Raw genomic sequence first — 26411 nt, 5'->3', positions numbered from 1 at the left:
CTGCATTCCTCTCTTCTCCAGGTGCATACACGCTTATTATGACCCACTTCCCGCATCCAACCTTTACTTTAATCCACATAATTCTTGAATTTACACATTCATATTCTCTTTTCTCCTTCCATAACTGATCATTCAACATTACTGCTACCCCTTCCTTTGCTCTAACTCTCTCAGATACTCCAGATTTAATCCCATTTATTTCCCCCCACCGAAACTCCCCTACCCCCTTCAGCTTTGTTTCGCTTAGGGCCAGGACATCCAACTTCTTTTCATTCATAACATCAGCAATCATCTGTTTCTTGTCATCCGCACTACATCCACGCACATTTAAGCATCCCAGTTTTATAAAGTTTTTCTTCTTCTCTTTTTTAGTAAATGTCTACAGGAGAAGGGGTTACTAGCCCCTTGCTTCCGGCATTTTAGTCGCCTCATACGACACGCATGGCTTACGGAGGAAAGATTCTTTTCCACTTCCCCTTGGACAATAGAAGAAATAAAGAGGAACAAGAGCTATTTAGAAAAAGGGGAAAAACCTAGATGTATGTATACATATATGCATGTACGTGTCTGTGAAGTGTGACCAAAGTGTAAGTAGGAGTAGCAAGATATCCCTGTTATCTAGCATGTTTATGAAACAGAAAAAGAAACCAGCAATCCTACCATCATGCAAAACAGTTACAGGTTTCTGTTTCACAGTCACCTGGCAGGACGGTAGTACTTCCCTGGGTGGTTGCTGTCTACCAACCTACTACCTCTATATATATATATATATATATATATATATATATATATATATATATATATATATATATATATATATATATATATATATATATATATATATATGTATATATATATATATATATGTATATATATATATATATATATATATATATATATATATATATATATATATATATATATATATATATATATATATATATATATATATATATATATATATATATATATATATATATATATATATATATATATATATATATATATATATATATATATATATATATATATATATAAAATTACTAAGGACAACCACCCTTATTCAACTAAAAATATGTTTGTTCGCCCTTACCATGAAAATTTGGTTTATATGCCTTCTCCAATTAAGAATTTTAATATCAAAGTTGTATTTAAAAATCTTGATACGGCAAAAAAAAAAACACTTTTGACAAAAAAATCCCTCAGAAATGCTGACGGATGTGTCTACAATATATGATAAAGTTTGTTACTGTCAAACTGGTAAAAGTCTTGAACTAAGATTAAAACAACATAAATATAGCATTAGAACTGGACAAGATTCTAATGATCTGTTTATTCATGTGAGAGATTTTAACCATCCAATTGATTTTCAAAAAGTTGAGAAAGTTGTATCTAGTATTACTACACCTTAGTCGAGAGGAATATAATAGAAACAAGTCTCATAAAAAATACCTTTGAAAATAATGTGAATATTGCTTTTGGGCTATACAAATTGGATTCATTTTTAATTCATAAAAATTGGGAAGAATTTAAGATACATTAGGCAAACTAAATTTTTGTGTAGAATATAAGCTGTGTATCAGGAATCCTTGACTACCTACCTGCATCATTATCAAAAGTTAGATGTTGTTGAGGTGGCCGTCAGGTGCTGCCTCGTCCTTGTGTGTTATAAATAGTTTTGAAAACTGACAAGCTGAAGACTGAGACATGCAACATATGGGAATCTTTATTTAGAAAACGTTTCACCTTCTTGTTAATCTTTTGTTTTTATGGTTCCTTAAGAATGTGAGAAATCACGAAAGCAGATGGAATTTCAATATTTTTTCTAAGTGGTTATTCTGCACACACACACACACACACACACACACACACACACACACACACACACACACACACACACACACACACACACACACACACACACACACACAAAATTAGAGAAAGTGCAAAGGTTTGCAACAATACTAGTCCCAGAGCTAAGAGGTATGTCCTACGAGGAGTGGTTAAGGGAAATCAACCTGACGACACTGGAGGACAGGAGAGATAGGGAGGACATGATAACGACATATAAAATATTGAGAGGAACTGACAAGGTTGACAAAGACAGGATGTTCCAGAGATGGGACACAGCAACAAGGGGACACAGTTGGAAGATGAAGACACAGATGAATCACAGGGATGTTAGGAAATATTTCTTCAGTCACAGAGTAGTCAGGAAGTGGAATAGTTTGGGAAGCGATGTAGTGGAGGCAGGATCCATACATAGCTTTAAGCAGAGGTATGATAAAGCTCAAGGTTCAGGGAGAGTGACCTAGTAGCAACCAAGGTTCAGGGAGAGTGACCTAGTAGCAACCAGTAAAGAGGCGGGGCCAGGAGCTTGGAATCGACCCCTGCAACCTCAACTAGGTGAGTACAACTAGGTGAGTACACACACACACACACACACACACACACACACACACACACAGACACACACACAGACACACACACACACACACACACACACACACACACACACACACACACACATATATATATTTATATATGTATATATATATGCATAAATATATATACATATATATATATATATATATATATATATATATATATATATATATATATACATATATATATATATATATATACATATATGCATATGTGGGCTTGGCCATGGAACCAGGTGCACACATTGAATATTGGAAATTTCAGGCGGAGGAGACTGCCATTCTGGGGATCACTTAAGAGATTCCTGCCCACCTGAGGAAGATACTGAGTGGCCATCTAACTCCAGTTTTGCAACCTGCATGGACCCAGCTCCCGCTGAAGCAGTATTGATGCCGCCAGGAAGTGGTAGGTGGATGGGTGGTGGGTAGTAGGTGGGTGGTTTTCGTTGTTCGGTGTGTGGTTGGTGGGTAGTACATAACATTGTTGCGACATGTGTTTTGATTCAGGAGAGACACAGAAGATGAAATGAGAGATGAAAGAGGAGAGAAAGACGATCAAGGAGTGTCCCAACAGTTCGTGACTGGCATCTGCGTGATGTACCTTAATCTCTGACCAATTATTACCACCAAATGTTTCAATATTCGTTTAAATTTATATGCTCATTTGGTTATGCATGGGGAGTGTTGAGTCTCGGCTCCTTGTTCCACTGTTGCTGTGCACAACCAGGGAAGCGGGTACTGCTAAGCGATGACGATGACAGCGTCTGTGTGTGTATGAGAGAGAGAGAGAGAGAGAGAGAGATTGGCTATGAAGAATCACGTCGTAAATCTTACAAGCACAGCAACTAGGTTGCTTACAGCTCTTGTGAGGCTCAAGTATGCTCACACCTAGAGTATGCTCCATTTTTTTGGATTGCCTGCCCCCGTCATGATCATCTGCGACATCTTGACAGAATACAGAATAGTGGCGTCATAAGGGGGGCGGGGGAAGGAGGTGACACCATCAAGGGGTGACACCATAGAGACGGTAAAGAATGTGGCGCTAATAGCCAAAACAGTGCTGCAGCAACATATGAGAAAAATTCTCTGTTTCTATAAAGCTTATTATATGATTACAGAGTACAAATAGGTCTATATAGGGAAAATCAATGACACTATAAGAAAAACTAACGATATTTTGGAAAAACCCTTAATCCACCTAGCATCACTATGACCAGTCATCAGTGACGTGACATCCTGTGGCTGCTGCACCGCCCACCAGTGAGTTTGGTCCAGGTGGTGTATATGTGGCTGCTGCACCGCCCACCAGTGAGTTTGGTCCAGGTGGTGTATATGTGGCTGCTGCACCGCCCACCAGTGAGTTTGGTCCAGGTGGTGTATATGTGGCTGCTGCGCCGCCCACCAGTGAGTTTGGTCCAGGTGGTGTATATGTGGCTGCTGCACCGCCCACCAGTGAGTTTGGTCCAGGGTGGTGTATATGTGGCTGCTGCACTGCCACCAGTGAGTTTGGTCCAGGTGGTGTATATGTGGCTGCTGCACCGCCCACCAGTGAGTTTGGTCCAGGTGGTGTATATGTGGCTGCTGCGCCGCCCACCAGTGAGTTTGGTCCAGGTGGTGTATATGTGGCTGCTGCACCGCCCACCAGTGAGTTTGGTCCAGGTGGTGTATATGTGGCTGCTGCACCGCCCACCAGTGAGTTTGGTCCAGGTGGTGTATATGTGGCTGCTGCACCGCCCACCAGTGAGTTTGGTCCAGGTGGTGTATATGTGGCTGCTGCGCCGCCCACCAGTGAGTTTGGTCCAGGTGGTGTATATGTGGCTGCTGCACCGCCCACCAGTGAGTTTGGTCCAGGTGGTGTATATGTGGCTGCTGCACCGCCCACCAGTGAGTTTGGTCCAGGTGGTGTATATGTGGCTGCTGCACCGCCCACCAGTGAGTTTGGTCCAGGTGGTGTATATGTGGCTGCTGCACCGCCCACCAGTGAGTTTGGTCCAGGTGGTGTATATGTGGCTGCTGCACCGCCCACCAGTGAGTTTGGTCCAGGTGGTGTATATGTGGCTGGGTTAAACAGACAAAATGTCAGGTAATTATCATATTTTGAGCTTTACTTTTGCTTATTGGTGATGTCAGTCATGCCATGAACCAAGATATATGAACGGGTGAGAACTGATACTTATAAAATGTTGCAGTAACCTGGTACGTAACTGCCAATGTTAATGAGTCAATCCAGAATCTCTGACTCAGTAATGTTATCCATAGAAAATGGGTCAGTTGACAGCATTGATTTTGATGACGTGATAGATGATTTTGCAGGATTGAAGGAAGGAAATATAAGATCTGATTCACCGAGCTGTTACCTGTACTCAAAGTCAAATAGGAACTAGTGTTTCTCTGATGTTGCAACTTTTTCTTTATTTTTCAGGTTTTCTGTTTGCATTGTTGAAGATGAATAAATATAGGATCTGTTGGCTGTACTCAAAGTGGTATTTGAGTTTATGTTTCCTCAATATTACTACGATTACTTATTTTATCATTAATAAAGTTGAGAAGTATTCTGTTCGGTTTATGGCCCTTAAACGTTCACATTGTTAAGCATTAGTCACTGGTCATGCAGTAGTGACGTAACTGGAGTTTACTCCCCCCCCATCCCCCCGCCCTTGGATTTCATGGAAGTGACACTAAAGATGCCGCCCCAGGTGACACCAACCCTAGCAACGCCACTGAGAACAGAACAAGACGACTCATGTCTTGCCTGGACTCATGTTGGACAGATCTGTCATTTCAAAGCCTTCAACACAGGTGAACCCTGGGTGGCCTTATTGTTATATACAATGTCAGTAATGTCAAAGTATTGCACTCGCCTCCACTCCGAGGGCAGCGAGAAGTGAGCTCCTACACAACAAGACGGGCAGCAAACAGCAACTGCACTCTGACTATCCTTGTTGTTATCGTGTAATTACGATTTTCTTAGTCATGTTCATACAGCATGACATCAACAAAATAAATTCAGTTGACTAAATGAAATCTCTGGCTCACAGATGGCTCCAACTTCATCCTGTCCTCTACATGCTTATTGCTTAATAATAAGGCTTTCACGTGAGTCGATGAAGGCAACAGCGATTAGCATGTAAATACCCTAAACTTATCCTTGTAAATCCCTGTGTTAAAAGAGAAAGAGAGAGAGAGAGAGAGAGAAAATTTTCACTACGGCATTTGTTTAGTTACGTTATTTCTCTCTCTCTCTCTCTCTCTCTCTCTCTCTCTCTCTCTCTCTCTCTCTCTCTCTCTCTCTCTCTCTCTCTCTCTCTCTCTCTCTCTCTCTCTCTCTCTCTCTCTCTCTCTCTTTGTCATCAGGTGTTCCATGGCCTGGTAGGTAACTCTCTCGCCTTACACACTGAGTGTCCGGGGTTCGATCTCAGGCAAGGGTGGAAACATTGGGCGTGTTTCCTTACACCTGTTGTATCATTCACCTTGCAAGCAAGTAGGCACCTGGGTGATAGTTGACTGGTGGGGTCGCATCCTGAAGGACAAGATTTATGGACTTCTATGGAAATAAGACAGACAGTCCCTCGATAACGCACTGATTGCCTTAGGTTATCCAGGGTGACTAACCTTCCAGGGTTAAAAATTAAAACAAAGTCCTACCTTATCACGCGCCGGCACACAACTCCCTCCGTCTGTGCAAATCTCGTCTTTTATTCTTGGGATTCTAACATTCTCAGAGCTCTGGGCACTAGAAAAATGGAGTGCTTGGGGGACTAGTCTAACCATCTATTCCTTAATCTATCTACCGATCAATTCATAAAAACATAAGCTCAAATGAGTCTACAAAGAGACAGTGAAGACGTTTACCAGTGCTACACAATTCGGTGTTATTGAAAAAGAAAATTTTTATTGAATTCATAAGGGTAAGTCAGCTAATACATTTCAGTCTCATATGATGATCCGTTCAGTTGCGTAGTATTACTACCGTAAGTCTTGGAGTAATATTGTTAGGTGGAGAGAGTGGTGATAGATGGTGATAGTGCTGGAAGGTGGTCATAGCTGATAGGGCTGGTAGGTTGTGGAGGTGATAGCGGCTACAGTACGAATAATTAAATTAGTTTATTTAGGAACAGGTACACGTTACTGTAATTATCATACATAGTGAAAAGTACTTAGGATAACCCCCCCCAAAAAAAAAAAAGTCAAAATGACTTATTTCCATTGTGGTCCTTGGTGAAAGAGTCACTAGTAGTAGTAGTAGTAGTAGTAGTATTAGTAGTAGTAGTAGTAGTAGTAGTAGTAGTAGTAGTAGTAGTAGTAGTATCTATACCAGTGTACCAGCCGTGCACATCCTTCAGAAGTTAAACTGTGATGGTTAGGTATTTCAAAATACAGGGCGAGACGCTGGCCCGCTGACAGCGACCACTAGTCATGGCTTAGTGCGAGGGTAGACAAGACGCCTGGCAACCATCCTTGGCAGAATCTCTCAATAAACTCTCTGCAGAGGAGTCGGTGATAGCATTCCACCCCGATATCACTTATCATCGAACCCCTACAACTAAACGTGGTGATAGATGGTGTTAAGTGGTGATAGAGTTAGTAAATGGTCACGGGTGATAAGACCGGTAGGTTGCAGAGGTTGTAGCAACTACATTACGAAATATTTCTGTTTGTAAGTGGTATTTGGTGGTGAAAGATGGTGTTATGTGGTAATAGGGCTGGTAGGCAGTCATTAGTGATGTGACTGGTGGGCGCTACAACACAAAAATTTCAGACTGTTAGTGATGGTGGTGTTAGGTGGTTATGCGAGGTGACTTGGATTCCAGGGTACAGAGCACACTACTTACTCTGTAGGCGTTTATTAAGCAGAGAATGTTGGGTATTGCTAACCAGATCTACCGATGGTAGTGCCAATATTTAAAACTGACCGGGGCTACAGTGGGCCACCCCTCAAGGGAGGTTCCTCGATGATGATGAGGGGCTGGAAATAAATGGTATAAAATACCGACACAATGGAAATATAAACAGATATGCAGTATAATGTGATCCTTTATTGACAACGTTTCGCCCACACAGTGGGCTTTTTCAAGTCACCAACAGATTTGAACATTAAAATGGTATAAAATACCGACAGGTTGTTAGGTAAGACACATATGCAACAGTTAGGTATCTTTATTATGAAACGTTTCGCCTACACAGTAGGCTTCTTCAGTCAAGTACAGAAAAGTTGATAGAAGCAGAAGATACTTGAAGACGATGTAATCAGTCCATCACCCTTAAAGTTTTGAGGTGGTCAGTCCCTCAGTCTGGAGAAGAGCATTGTTCCATAGTATGAAACAATATGGAGATCAAGTGACAGAATGGAGCTTTTTATAGCGCCAAGAGGTGAGACGTAGGCCACTAGGAGAGGTAAGAACTCAGATGTTGAAAGGTCAGGTCCCTCTCAAATCCAGCCGCTCTCACTAGTGGAAGTTTTCGAAGTTGATTGCAGGTCTGTACCAAGATACCCTTGTGTTGAACATTAAAATGGTATAAAATACCGACAGATTGTTAGGTAAGACACATATGCAACAGTTAGGTATCTTTATTTTGAAACGTTTCGCCTACACAGTAGGCTTCTTCAGTCGAGTACAGAAAAGTTGATAGAAGCAGAAGATACTTGAAGACGATGTAATCAGTCCATCACCCTTAAAGTTTTGAGGTGGTCAGTCCCTCAGTCTGGAGAAGAGCATTGTTCCGTTGTCTGAAACAATATGAAGTTGAAGTGACAGAATCGGGCCTTATATAGTGCCAGGAGGTGAGACGTAGGTTGATTTGGGAGGGCAGATCCTTCTCAAACCCAGCCGTTCTCACTAGTAGAGGTTGTCGAAGTAGATGGTCTGTACCAAGATACCCTTGTGTTGCAGTGTCTGACAGAATGAACATTAAAATGGTATAAAATACCGACAGATTGTTAGGTAAGACACATATGCAACAGTTAGGTATCTTTATTTTGAAACGTTTCGCCTACACAGTAGGCTTCTTCAGTCGAGTACAGAAAAGTTGATAGAAGCAGAAGATACTTGAAGACGATGTAATCAGTCCATCACCCTTAAAGTTTTGAGGTGGTCAGTCCCTCAGTCTGGAGAAGAGCATTGTTCCGTTGTCTGAAACAATATGAAGTTGAAGTGACAGAATGGGGCCTTATATAGTGCCAGGAGGTGAGACGTATTTTATACCAATTTAATGTTCATTCTGTCAGACACTGCAACACAAGGGTATCTTGGTACAGACCATCAACTTCGACAACCTCTACTAGTGAGAACGGCTGGGTTTGAGAGGGACCTGCCCTCCCAAAGCAACCTACGTCTCACCTCCTGGCACTATATAAGGCCCGATTCTGTCACTTCAACTTCATATTGTTTCAGACAACGGAACAATGCTCTTCTCCAGACTGAGGGACTGACCACCTCAAAACTTTAAGGGTGATGGACTGATTACATCGTCTTCAAGTATCTTCTGCTTCTATCAACTTTTCTGTACTCGACTGAAGAAGCCTACTGTGTAGGCGAAACGTTTCAAAATAAAGATACCTAACTGTTGCATATGTGTCTTACCTAACAATCTGTCGGTATTTTATACCATTTTAATGTTCATTCTGTCAGACACTGCAACACAAGGGTATCTTGGTACAGACCATCTACTTCGACAACCTCTACTAGTGAGAACGGCTGGGTTTGAGAAGGATCTGCCCTCCCAAATCAACCTACGTCTCACCTCCTGGCACTATATAAGGCCCGATTCTGTCACTTCAACTTCATATTGTTTCAGACAACGGAACAATGCTCTTCTCCAGACTGAGGGACTGACCACCTCAAAACTTTAAGGGTGATGGACTGATTACATCGTCTTCAAGTATCTTCTGCTTCTATCAACTTTTCTGTACTCGACTGAAGAAGCCTACTGTGTAGGCGAAACGTTTCAAAATAAAGATACCTAACTGTTGCATATGTGTCTTACCTAACAATCTGTCGGTATTTTATACCATTTTAATGTTCATTCTGTCAGACACTGCAACACAAGGGTATCTTGGTACAGACCATCTACTTCGACAACCTCTACTAGTGAGAACGGCTGGGTTTGAGAAGGATCTGCCCTCCCAAATCAACCTACGTCTCACCTCCTGGCACTATATAAGGCCCGATTCTGTCACTTCAACTTCATATTGTTTCAGACAACGGAACAATGCTCTTCTCCAGACTGAGGGACTGACCACCTCAAAACTTTAAGGGTGATGGACTGATTACATCGTCTTCAAGTATCTTCTGCTTCTATCAACTTTTCTGTACTCGACTGAAGAAGCCTACTGTGTAGGCGAAACGTTTCAAAATAAAGATACCTAACTGTTGCATATGTGTCTTACCTAACAATCTGTCGGTATTTTATACCATTTTAATGTTCATTCTGTCAGACACTGCAACACAAGGGTATCTTGGTACAGACCATCTACTTCGACAACCTCTACTAGTGAGAACGGCTGGGTTTGAGAAGGATCTGCCCTCCCAAATCAACCTACGTCTCACCTCCTGGCACTATATAAGGCCCGATTCTGTCACTTCAACTTCATATTGTTTCAGACAACGGAACAATGCTCTTCTCCAGACTGAGGGACTGACCACCTCAAAACTTTAAGGGTGATGGACTGATTACATCGTCTTCAAGTATCTTCTGCTTCTATCAACTTTTCTGTACTCGACTGAAGAAGCCTACTGTGTAGGCGAAACGTTTCAAAATAAAGATACCTAACTGTTGCATATGTGTCTTACCTAACAATCTGTCGGTATTTTATACCATTTTAATGTTCATTCTGTCAGACACTGCAACACAAGGGTATCTTGGTACAGACCATCTACTTCGACAACCTCTACTAGTGAGAACGGCTGGGTTTGAGAAGGATCTGCCCTCCCAAATCAACCTACGTCTCACCTCCTGGCACTATATAAGGCCCGATTCTGTCACTTCAACTTCATATTGTTTCAGACAACGGAACAATGCTCTTCTCCAGACTGAGGGACTGACCACCTCAAAACTTTAAGGGTGATGGACTGATTACATCGTCTTCAAGTATCTTCTGCTTCTATCAACTTTTCTGTACTCGACTGAAGAAGCCTACTGTGTAGGCGAAACGTTTCAAAATAAAGATACCTAACTGTTGCATATGTGTCTTACCTAACAATCTGTCGGTATTTTATACCATTTTAATGTTCATTCTGTCAGACACTGCAACACAAGGGTATCTTGGTACAGACCATCTACTTCGACAACCTCTACTAGTGAGAACGGCTGGGTTTGAGAAGGATCTGCCCTCCCAAATCAACCTACGTCTCACCTCCTGGCACTATATAAGGCCCGATTCTGTCACTTCAACTTCATATTGTTTCAGACAACGGAACAATGCTCTTCTCCAGACTGAGGGACTGACCACCTCAAAACTTTAAGGGTGATGGACTGATTACATCGTCTTCAAGTATCTTCTGCTTCTATCAACTTTTCTGTACTCGACTGAAGAAGCCTACTGTGTAGGCGAAACGTTTCAAAATAAAGATACCTAACTGTTGCATATGTGTCTTACCTAACAATCTGTCGGTATTTTATACCATTTTAATGTTCATTCTGTCAGACACTGCAACACAAGGGTATCTTGGTACAGACCATCTACTTCGACAACCTCTACTAGTGAGAACGGCTGGGTTTGAGAAGGATCTGCCCTCCCAAATCAACCTACGTCTCACCTCCTGGCACTATATAAGGCCCGATTCTGTCACTTCAACTTCATATTGTTTCAGACAACGGAACAATGCTCTTCTCCAGACTGAGGGACTGACCACCTCAAAACTTTAAGGGTGATGGACTGATTACATCGTCTTCAAGTATCTTCTGCTTCTATCAACTTTTCTGTACTCGACTGAAGAAGCCTACTGTGTAGGCGAAACGTTTCAAAATAAAGATACCTAACTGTTGCATATGTGTCTTACCTAACATACCCTTGTGTTGCAGTGTCTGACAGATTGAACATTAAAATGGTATAAAATACCGACAGGTTGTTAGGTAAGACACATATGCAACAGTTAGGTATCTTTATTATGAAACGTTTCGCCTACACAGTAGGCTTCTTCAGTCAAGTACAGAAAAGTTGATAGAAGCAGAAGATACTTGAAGACGATGTAATCAGTCCATCACCCTTAAAGTTTTGAGGTGGTCAGTCCCTCAGTCTGGAGAAGAGCATTGTTCCATAGTATGAAACAATATGGAGATGAAGTGACAGAATGGAGCTTTTTATAGCGCCAAGAGGTGAGACGTAGGCCACTAGGAGAGGTAAGAACTCAGATGTTGAAAGGTCAGGTCCCTCTCAAATCCAGCCGCTCTCACTAGTGGAAGTTGTCGAAGTTGATTGCAGGTCTGTACCAAGATACCCTTGTGTTGCAGTGTCTGACAGATTGAACATTAAAATGGTATAAAATACCGACAGGTTGTTAGGTAAGACACATATGCTTGTTTCATACTATGGAACAATGCTCTTCTCCAGACTGAGGGACTGACCACCTCAAAACTTTAAGGGTGATGGACTGATTACATCGTCTTCAAGTATCTTCTGCTTCTATCAACTTTTCTGTACTTGACTGAAGAAGCCTACTGTGTAGGCGAAACGTTTCATAATAAAGATAACTGTTGCATATGTGTCTTACCTAACACAAACAGATTTACCTGGGGTGGAAGGTACGCGAGTATTTATAGTCAGGTTCAGAACGCTGAGGTCAGGTGGAGAAAGCTGCATCTGATGATGTACCGAGTGGGGTTATAGAGTCTAAAATCTTGGGTAGCTTGGAAGGGAGATTGGATAAGTTTGTGAACAGACCTTCTGCAGTGTTCTTCCATTCCTGTGTTCTTATGTGGGATAGCGATGAAGAAGTTTCTTGGCAAGTGGTTCCGCTATGTTATAGAAGCCACTATTCTAGTTGAAGTTGTCAGATATAGAAATAAGTGATGATTCCAGGATTCTTCGGTATTGAGTGTTGTCTTCTGTGGCGATAAGTCTTGAGTTTCTGTAGTTTATCAAGTGGTTGTGTGAATTACGGCGTTGTACACAGGCATTCCTTGTATCGTCAGACCTGCTTGCGTACTGGTGTTCTGAAATACGTGTTTGGAGGTCCCTTGATGTTTCTTCTTCTTCTTCTTCTTCTGATGACCAGAGCTTTGGTAAGATGGGTAAGGAAGAAGGATGGGTAAGGATGGAAATATTGGAAAACTGAGAGGTAGGATATAAAAGGTAAGTGGCCCAACCACTTTGGTGCAATTTAAAAAGTGTATGTGAATTGATAAGATATTCTTTAAGAGGTATAACTCTAATCCATCAGAGTCACATAGATATAATAGGTATATAACTACATGACTCTGAATTGGTAGTAGTTATACAAGTTGCAATTGCTTTTTTTTTTTTTTTTTTTTTTTTTTTTTTTTAGCGATTGCGCAACGGATATTCATAAGACAAGAAAGGCAATAATTTTCTGGCCAGTTTATAAGTTCGTGACAATAGCTTCTTAATGGTGGTGTCCAACTATAGTCAATAGCATAATTTTACATTAGAAAGTTATTTAAGATGTCTCCCTAATTGGGGGCGATGATTTTCTCAGTATACATAGAAGGGTTCTGGTGGTATCCAATCTTCTTCATCAGGTAAGTTGCTCAAAATCATGGGTCGAGGGTAATCATCTTTATGAATAAAACGACAAACCCTCTGTGGGAGAGTCATTCTTTGAGTCCTGTGAGGCGGAGTATTGATGATGTAATCGGTGGTATTTATCGCTTGTATAGGATGTTCTCTATCTGGCATGTATAGTTCTTGCATTGTATAAAGTTGTTTCTTTTTTAGGGTGTCAAGGCGTACATTTATGGCAGTAATATCTTGTTGAGTGTGTAAATCTGCCATTTTAACTCTGTCTCTCCTCCTGGTATCGGTAATAAAGCGAAGAGCACTATTCTGGACCCTTTGTAACCGTAGCATGTTGGTCTTTGTTGTTAATGACATTGGGACACAAGGGTATTCGAGTATAGGTCTTATTATCATTTTATACAGGTGTTTTTTGACATGTTGAGGGGCTTGATTGAATCGAAAGAGTCTGCTAAGACCGACTTTGGCTGTGTTGATCTTTTTAGTTACATGAGATGTTGAGTGGAGCAGCCTGTCTATTTCATATCCCAAGATCTTATTAGGGTTTCTAATGGCTACAGGTGTACCTCTGATGGAGATACCCCCTTTATCTTCGATGGTTGATGCAAAACATCCTATCGTGCTAACAAGGACCTTGTCAGGATTAGTCTTGATTCTCCATTTCTTCTCCCAATTAGATGTTCGACGAAGTTCAATATTCATTTTTTCTATGACTCTCTCATACTTGTATTTTCCTGTTACTGGAGTTGATGAGACGACATGAATAACATCATCTGCAAACTGTGTCACAATTGTGTCATTAAACTCTGGTTGAGGAAGGTCATTCACATAAATGTTAAACAGAAGTGGACTGAGACAAGAACCTTGTGGGACACCAGCCGTCGGTATAAAAGGTTCTGTCGACTTGCCATGAAAGGTGGGAATGATTTTTCTTTGAGTTAAGAAATTATAAATTACTCTGAGAAAAGTCCAGTTATGGTCTGGTAGGTCAATGAGTTTGTATATAAGGCCATCATGCCATAAGCTATCAAAAGCTTTATGAACATCTCTGGTGGCAATTAAGGCAAGATTGCCCTGCTGTTTTAGACTTGCTACAGTATCAAAAATAACATTTATTGCATGATTGGTACCTCTATGTGTTCTAAAGCCAAATTGTTTTTCAGTAAACAAGTGATTAAACTCCATATAGTAATTCAATCTGTTGGAAATGACTTTCTCAAGAACTTTTCCAGTGACTTCAAGTAAAGATATAGGTCTATAGTTCCCAGGTTGGTGGATGTCTTTATTGGGCTTAGCAAGAAAGATCATTCTAGCAGTCTTAAAAACAACTGGAAAATGTCCTGAGGCCAAGATGGCATTAAAGATATTTACCAAGGACTGTTTGCAATTTCTAGGTAGGTACTTTATTTGTTTCATTGTTATTCCAGAGAGGCCAGGGGCTCTATTTCTCATTCTTCCAATAACCTGACTTATCTCTAGTAATGTAATAGGTCTAGTAAGCGGGTGGGTATCTTCAAGAGTTGAAGTATCGATGGTAGGTAGTGGTTGTAGATCATCCAAGTTATCATCTCTCCATTCATTTACTAACTGATAATGATTATTATTAAATTGACGACTGTTATTGTGAGAGAGAATTTTCTCCCATACATCACCCATCAAATTAGCCTGGTCCTGTGGATCGTCAAGTTTAATTTCAACATCTTCATCATCCTCATCAGTGAAGGTATGAACTAGGTAGTTAGGAGCCTTGTGCTTTGCCCCTAAAAGTTGTCGGATCTTACTCCAAAATTTTGCTGGATCACGTTTATATTGATTAGCTTGAAGAACTAGAAATTTCCATATGTCTCGTTTGTGTTGACTAATCATGTTAATTAATTCGTGCCTTAATCGGTGCAGTGTAGCTGCTGGTGGTTGTCGCGTTTGAAGATGCCTTCGACATTCTGCTTGATAATTTCTTAAAGTGTCTCTAATTTCTCTAGTAGGTTTATATTGTTGGTATATCTTTGTGGAAGCTAATTGGCAAGTTGCATTGGTAGCTTCAATTATTCGATTGTGCAGGGACCTGATTGCATCATCAATTGCACTGGAAGGTAGATTTTCCAAAGACACAATTTCATCCTCACCCAGATATGCCCTGAAGGGGTCAAATCCTAGGGTGTTAAGATTGGGTTTAGGAGTTACAGGTATTCTAAATGGAGAAGTTTGTAGTTGTATTATAACAGGGATATGGTCAGATCCTACATTTCCACCAGGAGATATACGACAGTGAAAGATGTCACAGTCTCTGTTTGTCAGTACTATATCTGGTGTTCCTGGATGAGGTCCAATGTACGATTTAAAGAATGGGCCTTGAAATGACAAGTTTCTAGCTCTCATGATATTAAAGAGTTGTTTTCCTTTTAAGTCACCCAGTGGAATACCAGCTCCACAGTTGAAGAGGGCAGGGTGATGAGCATTAAAATCTCCAGCTAGAATTGTTGGAATATTTCTGCTTAGTATCCTATGTAGAGGAATTGACTCTATATATGGCTGTCTCGGGGGAAAATATCCAGTTCCTATCACTAGTTGTCCATGTGACGTTGTTAGTTCTATTGCAAGAATGTTATCTTCATCAACATGAATATTTTTAAATGTATATCCTAATTTAACCAAGATGGCTACACCACTAAAGGGTCCTCTCGATTTCTCCACAGTACAGTATCCACGTAATTTAATATGTTGATCAACTCTTGCAGCTGTCTCGTTCAAAAGTATAACATCGGGATTGTAGTTATGTAGTTCAACCTCAAGAAGGTAACGGTTATTAAAGAAATGATGAACATTAAGTTGGAAAATTGTAATCCCCATTATTTCTTTTTCTTCGCTCGTACACTGCGTTCTGAACGCCTGCAACTAATGTCATGTGTTGTATCTATACTATCCCTGCTGGACTCGTCAAGGGGAGGAGGGAACTTTTGCGTGGATGCTTGTGTATTAAACATGCCATCATCTTCACTAGAGGCAGTAATATTAACAGATTCATTAGAATCGTTAGAGTCGTTAGAGTCATCATCATAAAACTGAGGTATGCTATTCTCAGTTTCAGGAAGCAGAGGCTCGTGAGAGTTAATGGGAGACTGTGTAGGCTCCAAGGGAATATTAGATAGGCAAGGTGAGTTACCTTGGGAAAGTTCCTGTTCAACAGGATCAGCTACAATAGCGGGAGAGTAGGCACCACTTTCTGGGGCATTGTTATGTTCAGGTGTTGACTTATCTGGTTGAGAGGAGTTGACAGCCTGGGTTTGCGGGGAGGGCGATCCCTGGGCCAGGGATGACTTAGGCTTATTTTTAGATGTAGAGTATGGTACATACTTCTTGTTATGAGAAGGCTGGGTCATAATAGCCTTCACATTTTCAGGGATAGTGATGGGAGTGATCCCATTATCCATTAACAGATCATTTAAAACCTGAGAGCAGAGTTGAATGTCACCACCTGCTATGTCTTTGGCCAACAAGTACATTAGTTGTGCTCTCGTTATATCCCCGTCTGTGGATACCCGAGACATATGAGATGCGACTGAACCTTGTTGTTGTGTCTGTTGTAAGTGAGGGTTAGATTGGGGCGCCCCAAGAGGGGCAGAATTCCAAACATTGGAACCATTGGTAGAGACCTGAGGAGTCCCACTTGATCCAGGCAGAGCTGGGAAGGAAGCTTGGGACATGGTTGGCGGTGCCTGGGGAGTGGTCTTCTTAGAAGTGGATAGTTTCTTGGCGTCAAGAATTTTCTGCATTTCCTTTTTTCTTTCAGGACATATAGCAGATGTTTCGCCCACGTATAATTTGTTGCAGTCATTACAAGGGAATATGTTGATAAATTAGACACGTGTGCAACTCTTGGGTATCTTTATTGAGGAAACGTTTCGCCACACAGTGGCTTCATCAGTCCATACGTAGGAGAAACTTGAAGAACAGGAGAAGAATGAGGTAATCAGTCCCTCAACCTTGAGTCGATGTGTTCAGTCCATCAAGGGAATATGTATACCCCTGCAGAGGGTGGAAGCTTGTCCTGTCTATCACTGGTAATGTCCTTGATGGTCGTGCTTGTGGAGGTAGATACTTGGAATGAGGTACTGGAAAAGATGTTGGAAACGTGTTTGGCAATGGAGTTGGTGGGGAGGACTATGTATCTCTTCTCGGCAGTGTCTTCTCTGGGTGTGTTGAAGATGTTCAATGCCCATCGTCTGCAGTCTCTGATGAAGTGACGAGGATAGTGGAGTTTAGAAAATACTTGTTCAATTATAGTGCATTCTTCCTCAAGAAACTCATTGCTGCAGATTCTGAGTGCACGCAGAAAGAAGCCTGTAATTACACCACGTTTAGTTTTGGTGTCGTGGTGAGAGTAGAAGTGGAGAAGATCGTTTTGGTTGGTGGGTTTTCGATAGACTTTAAAACGAAGTTCGTGGTCAGCTTTGCAGAGAAGAACATCAAAGAAAGGAAGAGTGTTGTCGACTTCTTCTTCAAGTGTGAACTGGATTGAAGGCTCGACCTGGTTCAGCTTGTCTTGGAGAGCTTGAACGTTGAAGCGTCTAGGAGTTATGAGGAGAATGTCGTCAACATAACGGAGCCAGGTGACAGACGAAGGAATAATGGTGGAGAAACATTCAGCTTCTAGATGTTCCATGTATAGGTTCGCCAGGACCGCACTGAGTGGCGAACCCATGGGTAGTCCAAAAGTCTGCTGAAAGAGGTGATTTTCGATAGAGAAACACGTAAAGCCAACACATAGTTCAACAAGGTCGATGAAATCCATATCCTCGGGAATAGGCAGTGCTCCCCACCAGCTCTCAGGAATTCTCGCAAAACACCTTTCTAAACTCTTGGGCAATATCAGTCCAGCACATCTCAAACACTCGGGTGATCTTCTCAATCGCATTCGCAACATCAACATCAGGAACAAGAAACTTTCCAGCCTTGACGTGACTTCCCTATTCTCCAAAGTACCTACTACACAAGCCATCGATCTCTTGCGCAGGAAAATTAACGATTCACTCGATCATCCTATTCCAGCCAGCGATTTCATCGACCTTGTTGAACTATGTGTTGGCTTTACGTGTTTCTCTTTCGAAAATCACCTCTTTCAGCAGACTTTTGGTCTACCCATGGGTTCGCCACTCAGTGCCGTCCTGGCGAACCTATACATGGAACATCTAGAAGCTGAACGTTTCTCCACCATTATTCCTTCGTCTGTCACCTGGCTCCGTTATGTTAACGACATTCTCCTCATAACTCCCAGACGCTTCAACGTTAAAGCTCTCCAAGACAAGCTCAACCAGGTCGAGCCTTCAATCCAGTTCACACTTGAAGAAGTCGACAACACTCTTCCTTTCTTTGATGTTCTTCTCTGCAAAGCTGACCACGAAGTTCGTTTTAAAGTCTATCGAAAACCCACCTACCAAAACGATCTTCTCCACTTCTACTTACTCTCACCACGACACCAAAACTAAACGTGGCGTAATTATAGACTTCTTCCTGCGTGCACTCAGAATCTGCAGCAATGAGTTTCTTGAGGAAGAATGCACTATAATTGAACAAGTATTTTCTAAACTCCACTATCCTCGTCACTTCATCAGAGACTGCAGACGGCGGGCATTAAACATCTTCAACACACCCAGAGAAGACACTGCCGAGAAGAGATATATAGTCCTCCCCACCAACTCCATTGCCAAACACGTTTCCAACATCTTTTCCAATACCTCATTCCAAGTATCTACCTCCACAACCACGACCATCAAGGACATTACCAGTGATAGACAGGACAAGCTTACACCCTATGCAGGGGTATACATAATCCCTTATAATGACTGCAACAAATTATACGTGGGCGAAACATGAAGGGACCTCCAAACACGTATTTCAGAACACCAATACGCAAGCAGGTCTGACGATACAAGGAATGCCTGTGTACAACACCGTAATTCACACAACCACTTGATAAACTACAGAAACTCAAGACTTATCGCCACAGAAGACAACACTCAATACCGAAGAATCCTGGAATCATCACTTATTTCTATATCCGACAACTTCAACTAGAATAGTGGCTTCTATAACATAGCTGAACCACTTGCGAAGAAACTTCTTCATCGCTTTCCCACATAAGAGCATAGGAATGGAAGAACACTGTAGAAGGTCTGTTCACAAACTTATCCAATCTCCCTTCCAAGCTACCCAAGATTTTAGACTCTGTAACCCCACTCGGTACATCATCAGATGCAGCTTTCTCCACCTGACCTCAACATTCTGAACCTGACTATAAATACTCGCGTACCTTCCACCCCAGGTAGATCTGTTTGTGACCTGAAAAAGCCCACTGTGTGGGCGAAACGTTGTCAATAAAGGATCACATTATACTGCATATGTGTTTATATTTCCATGATGAGGGGCTCTTGATCTAGGGAATTGGATTTGTGCTCCGGTTCCCTGAATCGAATCTGAATACCTTCCATCCCCCCCACATGCGCTGTATAATCCTACGGGTTTAGCGCTCCCCCATGATTATAATGATACTAATAATACAATGAGACATGATGTTCTCGTCATGCAGCCAACTAGCCTAACATCTATAAATGAACGATCTGACCCTTTAAGGATTAATATCAGGTAATGATTCTGTATAATGCAAGGGAAGCAGTGTACAATAAGAAAATACTATATCACAAATCATAATCAATTGATCTCTGTTCAGATGGTCTATGGGTTCTGAAGTAATTTATATACAAAAGAGCCTCTCATAGGAGTCTCCTTGATACTGGTGAGGGCTCTTGATCTAGGGAATTAGATCTGTGCTCTAGTTCCCTGAATTGAGTCTGAATGCCTTTCACCCTCCCCCCCCTTCTTCAGGAGCCGTGTAATCCCTACGGGTTTAGCGCTTCCCCAGAATAATAATAATAATAGTAATAATAATAATAATGATATACAAAAGAGAAGATGGTAACCTGGTGCACAACAGGATGCAATCTCCTAAAGAACAAAAAAGGCACAATACCTTGCTTGCTTGCTTAATGTTGGCCAGTACACGGCCTGCCACGGGTCTTAATGTTGGCCAGTACACGGCCTGCCACGGGTCTTAATGTTGGCCAGTACACGTCCTGCCACGGGTCTTAATCATGAGATGACTGGTGAGTGGTGCAGCGTGTAAGCTGCAGGCAGGGACCCAGCCATGGCTCAATACCCTGACTGGAACAATACACAGATAACCCTCACACAGAAGAGAGATGCTTATGACGACGTTTCGGTCAGAAACGTCGTCGTAAACTTCTCTCTTCTATGTGCAGACCCCTCTAGGGAGGTTCCTTGACGCTGGTGAGGGACTCTTGATCTAAGGAATTGGATCTGTGCTCCGGTTCCCTGAATTAAGCCTGAATACCTTCCATCCCTTTCCCCCTCCAGGCCCTATATAGTCCTATGGGTTTAGCGCTCCTCCATGGTTATAATAATATTTCTATGTGCGGGTTATTTCTGTACAAACTGCTTAGGTTCAAAACTCATAGAAGACATGAATAATCAGCAATTCGCATTGTACAATAAGCTGACAAACAGTTACACAGTTATAAGATGACACAGTTTCACAGAACAATGTAAGATGACACACAGTCTTACAGAACAATGTAACATGACACACAGTCTCACAGAACAATATAAGATGACACAGTCTCACAGAACAATGTAACATGACACATAGTCTCACAGAACAATGTAAGTTTACACGGTCAAACAGCAGTGTAACGTGACACAGTTAAGACAAGGAATACAAAGTATGGCAGGATCCACTGATGAATTAATCACTCTCTGAACAGAGTGGTGTTATTGTCCCACACAACATGCAAGAATAACAACTTTATAATCACTTTCTGAAACACAAAGGACAGTAGCTGACACTCAAATGATTGTGCTAGACCGTACAGAATAAGTCAGCAGTTCCAGTAGTCTCTTTCCAACAGTGCATCACTTGTGGAGGAATTTTGCTTTTATTAGCAGCCCTGGCAGGAAAAGACTTGATCTGTCTGAGCGCCCCCAGACGCCTGAGGCATCCTCTTAAGCTCGACCTCCAGCTGCAGTTTTAGAAGCATCTCTGGAGTTGGGGTGGGTGGCACACGCCAGATATACTAGCAGGTGCCACCCACGCTACCATACTCTGAAAAACATCTTATCCTCCATACAACCTTGGTAACTTAGCAGGAATACAGGATCCTAACTACACCAGTGTCATTTCTGAATGGTAGAATCTCGCTGCAAGAGCACCAAAACCTAGTGCAGCACTGCCCTACAAACAGTCTAGCTGGGATGGCCCCATCGCTCAAAAGGTGCTTGCCAACATGCTCAGGGCTGCAACATCCAACAGGGAGAATGCCTATCTCCAAACTATAAGTGCACATCACTCTGAGGACTTCCTTCAATCAGCTCCTATTTCGGCAATGAAAACACGCTTCGATCCACAGACCCTCCGTATTGCAGTGGCTCTCTGCGTCGCTGCCCCAATTCACACGGTATTAATATACGTGTATTTGCGGCGATGCGCAAGCCTACCAATGTGGTCTACAACTGCTTCAAAACCAAGGTATGGCACGCAAGACACAATAAAGTCAACGACTTCATAAAGAGGAGCCCTGCTACAGCTAGATGCCCAGGCGAGAGAGAGCTGCAGATCACAGGGAGGAGTTCAAGATCAGCAAGTACAGAGATATTGGCCATTAATATCAATTAGACCCAGCGCGGTCGGAGACCCTGGGATCATGGGTAAAGAGTGCCACACGTTTCCTCAAGGAACTGGGTTCCAGACTCACTGACACCACCAGGGACCCAAGAGCGGCCACTTTCATGTTCCAGTGCCCCAGCGTGGCCGTCCAGAGGGAAAATACTTGCTGCGTACTGGGCTTGCGTCCAGCTTCAGAGGAACTGGAGGTGATTCATAATCTTTGATATATTGTACTAATATACTCATGTTTGTGATTTTCAAATAAATGATATCTGATATATATATATATATATATATATATATATATATATATATATATATATATATATATATATATATATATATATATATATATATATATATATATATATATATATATATATACATATATAATAGCAACTTTGCAATGCAGTAAAATGCAGCTGGAGTAGAAGCTTGAGCGACATAAATATATATATACATTTCCAAGGTTGAGAAGCGGTTCTTTCCAAATGTGACAGCTTTTAAAATGGCCTCCCAGACGTGTTTGTGTGTGCAGACGAGAGAGAAGGAGAGAGAAAGATCTGAATCTGAGGCGGTTCTCAAGTTATTTTTTTCCCGCTGTTTCAGTAAGTCCTGAGTTTACTGTCTTCTTATCTGCTCATGTTCTTTTCTAGCTGCTCGTTTATTTCCAAGCCGTCTTACCTGGTCGTATTTTTTTCTGTCGTTTATTTGCAAGTCGTGTTACTTGTGGTTCATGTTGTCTCTATCCATGTCGTCTTTACTAATTGTTCTTTTCCCGTCGTTTGTTTTTAATTCGGCGCACCTGCTCGCGTTATCATTTTTGCTGTCTTGTTCCAAGTGTGGTTTTTAATGTTTTTGTAGATGTTCCTCTCTTTCCAGGTCGTAACTGCGCCCTACCAGGCCAGGAATCCTCGCAGTCTGACAGGAACTTGTTCAGGATAATGTAATAAGAAAGTGAAGTAGCTCCATTGAGTTAATCAAGTCAGAGTGTTAACTATATATATATAAGACAGGGAGAATAAAAATAGACAATAAGTTAGTGCACAATATACATAATATTCAGAAAATATCTTGTACGTTAATAAATACCTACGTAATGAACAAGTATATTTAACTTGAACAAGTAGAAAGGCTCTCAAGTGAAACTGATTAAGTAGTCACAATAATAGTACTCGACCTCACTTAGGCAGTGCCAGAATCTATAATATCAGGGACCGGCGTACGCCAGTAGTCCTGCTCAAACTAACTTTCACAGGCCTTAGCAGAGGCCAGTATGACAGGGACCGGCACGTAGTCTCTAGAATTTATAGAGAATGGTGTGAAAACACAAAATATCCAGCGAGCGGCTGCTCTATGGGCAAACATGCCTTGTTAATAAGAGAGGTCAGGGGAGAATGGCCAGACTGGTGTAATCTGACTGGTTATTTTCCCGAGGGCCAGGTAGGTGGTGAGGGTTGCTAATATGACAAGCCGCCCAGGATACTTGTTCCAATAGGGAAATTATATCAAACAAAAATGACCATAAATAGTTAAACAATAGATTTAAGCATCTCATAGGTCCAAGGAAAGGTATTTACAGTCGAATCAAAAGGGGAAAGAATGTACTTACCAAAATAAGTATACTCAATTAAAAAGAGAAAAAAAAATTGCAATAAGAAAAGCCGAAAGAGATTATTAGGTTATAGTCGCAAAATATTAACCCCAAAAGGTTTCAGGTATATAGGATTATGATTAGAGATAAGATAGGCCCACTTAAAAGTTGCTCAGGTCAACTCACTGACAGTGGCAAAAAAAAATATATTATCTCTAACATTTACTTCCTCTTAAGTTTTTTATGAAGGAAGATACCAGACACACATCAGAAATACAGAATTATGTAGTTCGGGACAAAAATAAATTATGCACAAAGTTACTAGTGACATGGTTCTCACACAAATAGATTAAAACCTAATAAATCTCCAGGGCCTGATGAACTCTTCTCAAGGGTTATAAAGAAATGTAAGGAGGAACTTAGCAAACCTTTGGCTAGTCTTTTCAACATTTCACTTTGAACTGGCAAGTGGAAAATGGCAAATGAGATACCTATCTACAAAGCAGGAGACAGGTCCTTAGCTTCGAATTATAGACCAATTAGCCCCTTACCTCCATTGGGTAAAATGATGGAATCAATAAATGCCGAGGCTAATCAAAGCCATCTTGAAAGACATCAATTGATTGATGAATTGTTTTACATAGGAACATTCGTTCCTTACGAACATACTTTTATCACTAAGATATTTGAGAAGGTAGATCATGGTAATGAATATGTGATTGTGTACGTGGACTTCAGTAAGGCTTCTGACAGAGATCTACATCGAAGATTGTAGATGAATGGTTCACAGAACCGACACGTTGATAAATTAGACACATGTGCAGCTCATGAGCTGCACATGTGTCTAATTTATCAACGTGTCTGTTCTGTGAACCATTCATCTACAATCCTGTCAGACACTGCAACTTCTTGGGATCTTAATACTTGGGAATTCTTCGCTTACCTAACCCTTAGGCACGACCTACTTCCACATTGGGCAAATGTGGCACCACCTATGACTGCTGCACCTCTCCTACCTACGGTTTATCAGCTCCTTCTCCGCTCATATGCAGTATTCTACTCAAGAGTGATGGACTGACCACATCGACTCAAGGTTGAGGGACTGATTGCCTCATTCTCCTCCTATTCTTCAAGCTTCTCCTGTGTATGGACTGATGAAGCCACTGTGTGGCGAAACGTTTCCTTAATAAAGCTACCCAAGAGCTGCACATATGTCTAATTTATCTACATCGAAGATTGTTGAGGAAAGTATTATTATTATTATTATTATTATTATTATTATTATTATTATTATTATTATTATTATTATTATTATTATTTTATTATTATTATTATTATTATTATTATTATTATTATTATTATTATTATTATTATTATTATTATCATTATTATTATTATTATTATTGGAGAAAATGTTATGATGTTTTGAGTGGCCCATTTGAAGATTCGGTTGATGTCCGCTTGGAGTCTCGCGGTGTCTTCGATGAAGGTCACTGCCATGGCAATCCGGGTGTAATTCACAAAGGAAGACACGGAGCTATGGCTAAGGGTATGGGAGGTGAGAAAGGTATGGGAGGTGAGAAAGGTATTGGAGGTGAGAGAGGTATGGGAGGTGAGAAAGGTATTGGAGGTGAGAGAGGTATGGTAGGTGAGAAAGGTATTGGAGGTGAGAAAGTTATGGGAGGTGAGAAAGGTAAGGGAGGTGAGAGGTATGATAGGTGAGAAAGGTATGGGAGGTGAGAAAGGTATGGGAGGTGAGAAAAGTATGGCAGGTGAGAGAGGTATGGGAGGTGAGAAAGGTATGGGAGGTGAGAGAGGTATGGGAGGTGTGAAAGGTATGGGAGGTGAGAAAGGTATGGGAGGTGAGAAAGGTATGGGAGGTGAGAAAGGTATTGGAGGTGAGAGAGGTATGGGAGGTGAGAAAGGTATGGGAGGTGAGAAAGGTATGGGAGGTGAGAAAGGTAGGGGAGGTGAGAAAGGTATGGGAGGTGAGAAAGGTATGGGAGGTGAGAAAGGTTTGGGAGGTGAGAGAGTTATGGGGGTGAGAGAGGTATGGGAGGTGAGAAAGGTATGGGAGGTGAGAGAGGTATGGGAGGTGAGAAAGGTATGGGAGGTGAGAAAGATATGGGAGTTGAGAAATGTATGGGAGGTTAGAGAGATATGGGAGGTGAGAGAGAGGTATTGGAGGTGAGAGAGGTATGGGAGGTGAGAAAGGTATGGGAGGTGAGAAAGGTATGGGAGGTGAGAAAGGTATCGGAGGTGAGAAAGGTAATGGAGGTGAGAAAGGTAATGGAGGTGAGAGAGGTGGTCATTCTGTATGAAGTAAATAATTACATTACAAATTTTTTTTTTTTATCTAAAATCTTTATATAAATAATGTGAAGGGGAGTGTGAGTGACCGATTAAAATTAGCTGATGGCGCCACAAGCCTCTTATGTGATCCTTAGGTCGGTGTTATGTTCTTGTTGTGTTACAGTGTCGAGGTGTTACAGTGTCGAGGTGTTACAGTGTCGTGTGTCAGATTGTGAAGGTGTTGTACTGGTGTCGTGGGGGTTCGTTAGGATATAAGAGGGTTGAAGGTAGACACTTGTTGGATTGTAACGCTATATATATATATATATATTGTCAGACTGTGGATGGGAGCCCAGGCCTGCCGTGTACTGCCTGCTTGTATGTCTATCCGTCGAGTGAGAGCGAGGCAGAGTGTCTCACTCACTCATGCTGTATCCCGTGACGTCATACAGTCACAGGCCTAGGGATCTTCTATATAAAGCACATGGATGGTACTATAATACTTAGCTAATCTATGCATACAACACATGTAAGGGGATCAGCAACTATGCTGACACTGGAGTGGTATTACACCTGGAGTATACCTGGAGAAGTTTCCGGGAGTCATCGCCCCCCTACTCGGTCTGTGGCCAGGCGTCATGGTGGATCAGGGCC

At 41.6% G+C, this 26411-nt stretch overlaps 1 protein-coding gene across 2 annotated transcripts in view; it reads left to right on the top strand.

The window, feature by feature from the left end:
* The window catches only part of LOC128703772 (uncharacterized), a 767381-nt gene that overhangs the window by 154531 nt on the left and 586439 nt on the right, over positions 1-26411 (top strand). Inside the window, exon 1 of one of the 2 annotated variants that reach the window (XM_053798585.2) lies at positions 2735-2850. The exons of the other annotated variant lie outside the window; for it this stretch is intronic. Coding sequence (XP_053654560.2) covers positions 2805-2850 — 46 coding nt within the window. The 5' untranslated portion in view covers positions 2735-2804. Of the gene's footprint in view, positions 1-2734; positions 2851-26411 lie in introns of those variants that run through there. 2 annotated transcript variants of the gene reach the window in all.

The sequence above is a fragment of the Cherax quadricarinatus genome, chromosome 20, assembly GCF_038502225.1.
Source record: "Cherax quadricarinatus isolate ZL_2023a chromosome 20, ASM3850222v1, whole genome shotgun sequence".
Classification (NCBI taxonomy): domain Eukaryota; kingdom Metazoa; phylum Arthropoda; class Malacostraca; order Decapoda; family Parastacidae; genus Cherax; species Cherax quadricarinatus.
The sequence above is the reverse complement of the archived record's forward strand: the minus strand, read 5'-3'. Positions and strand labels throughout refer to the sequence as shown.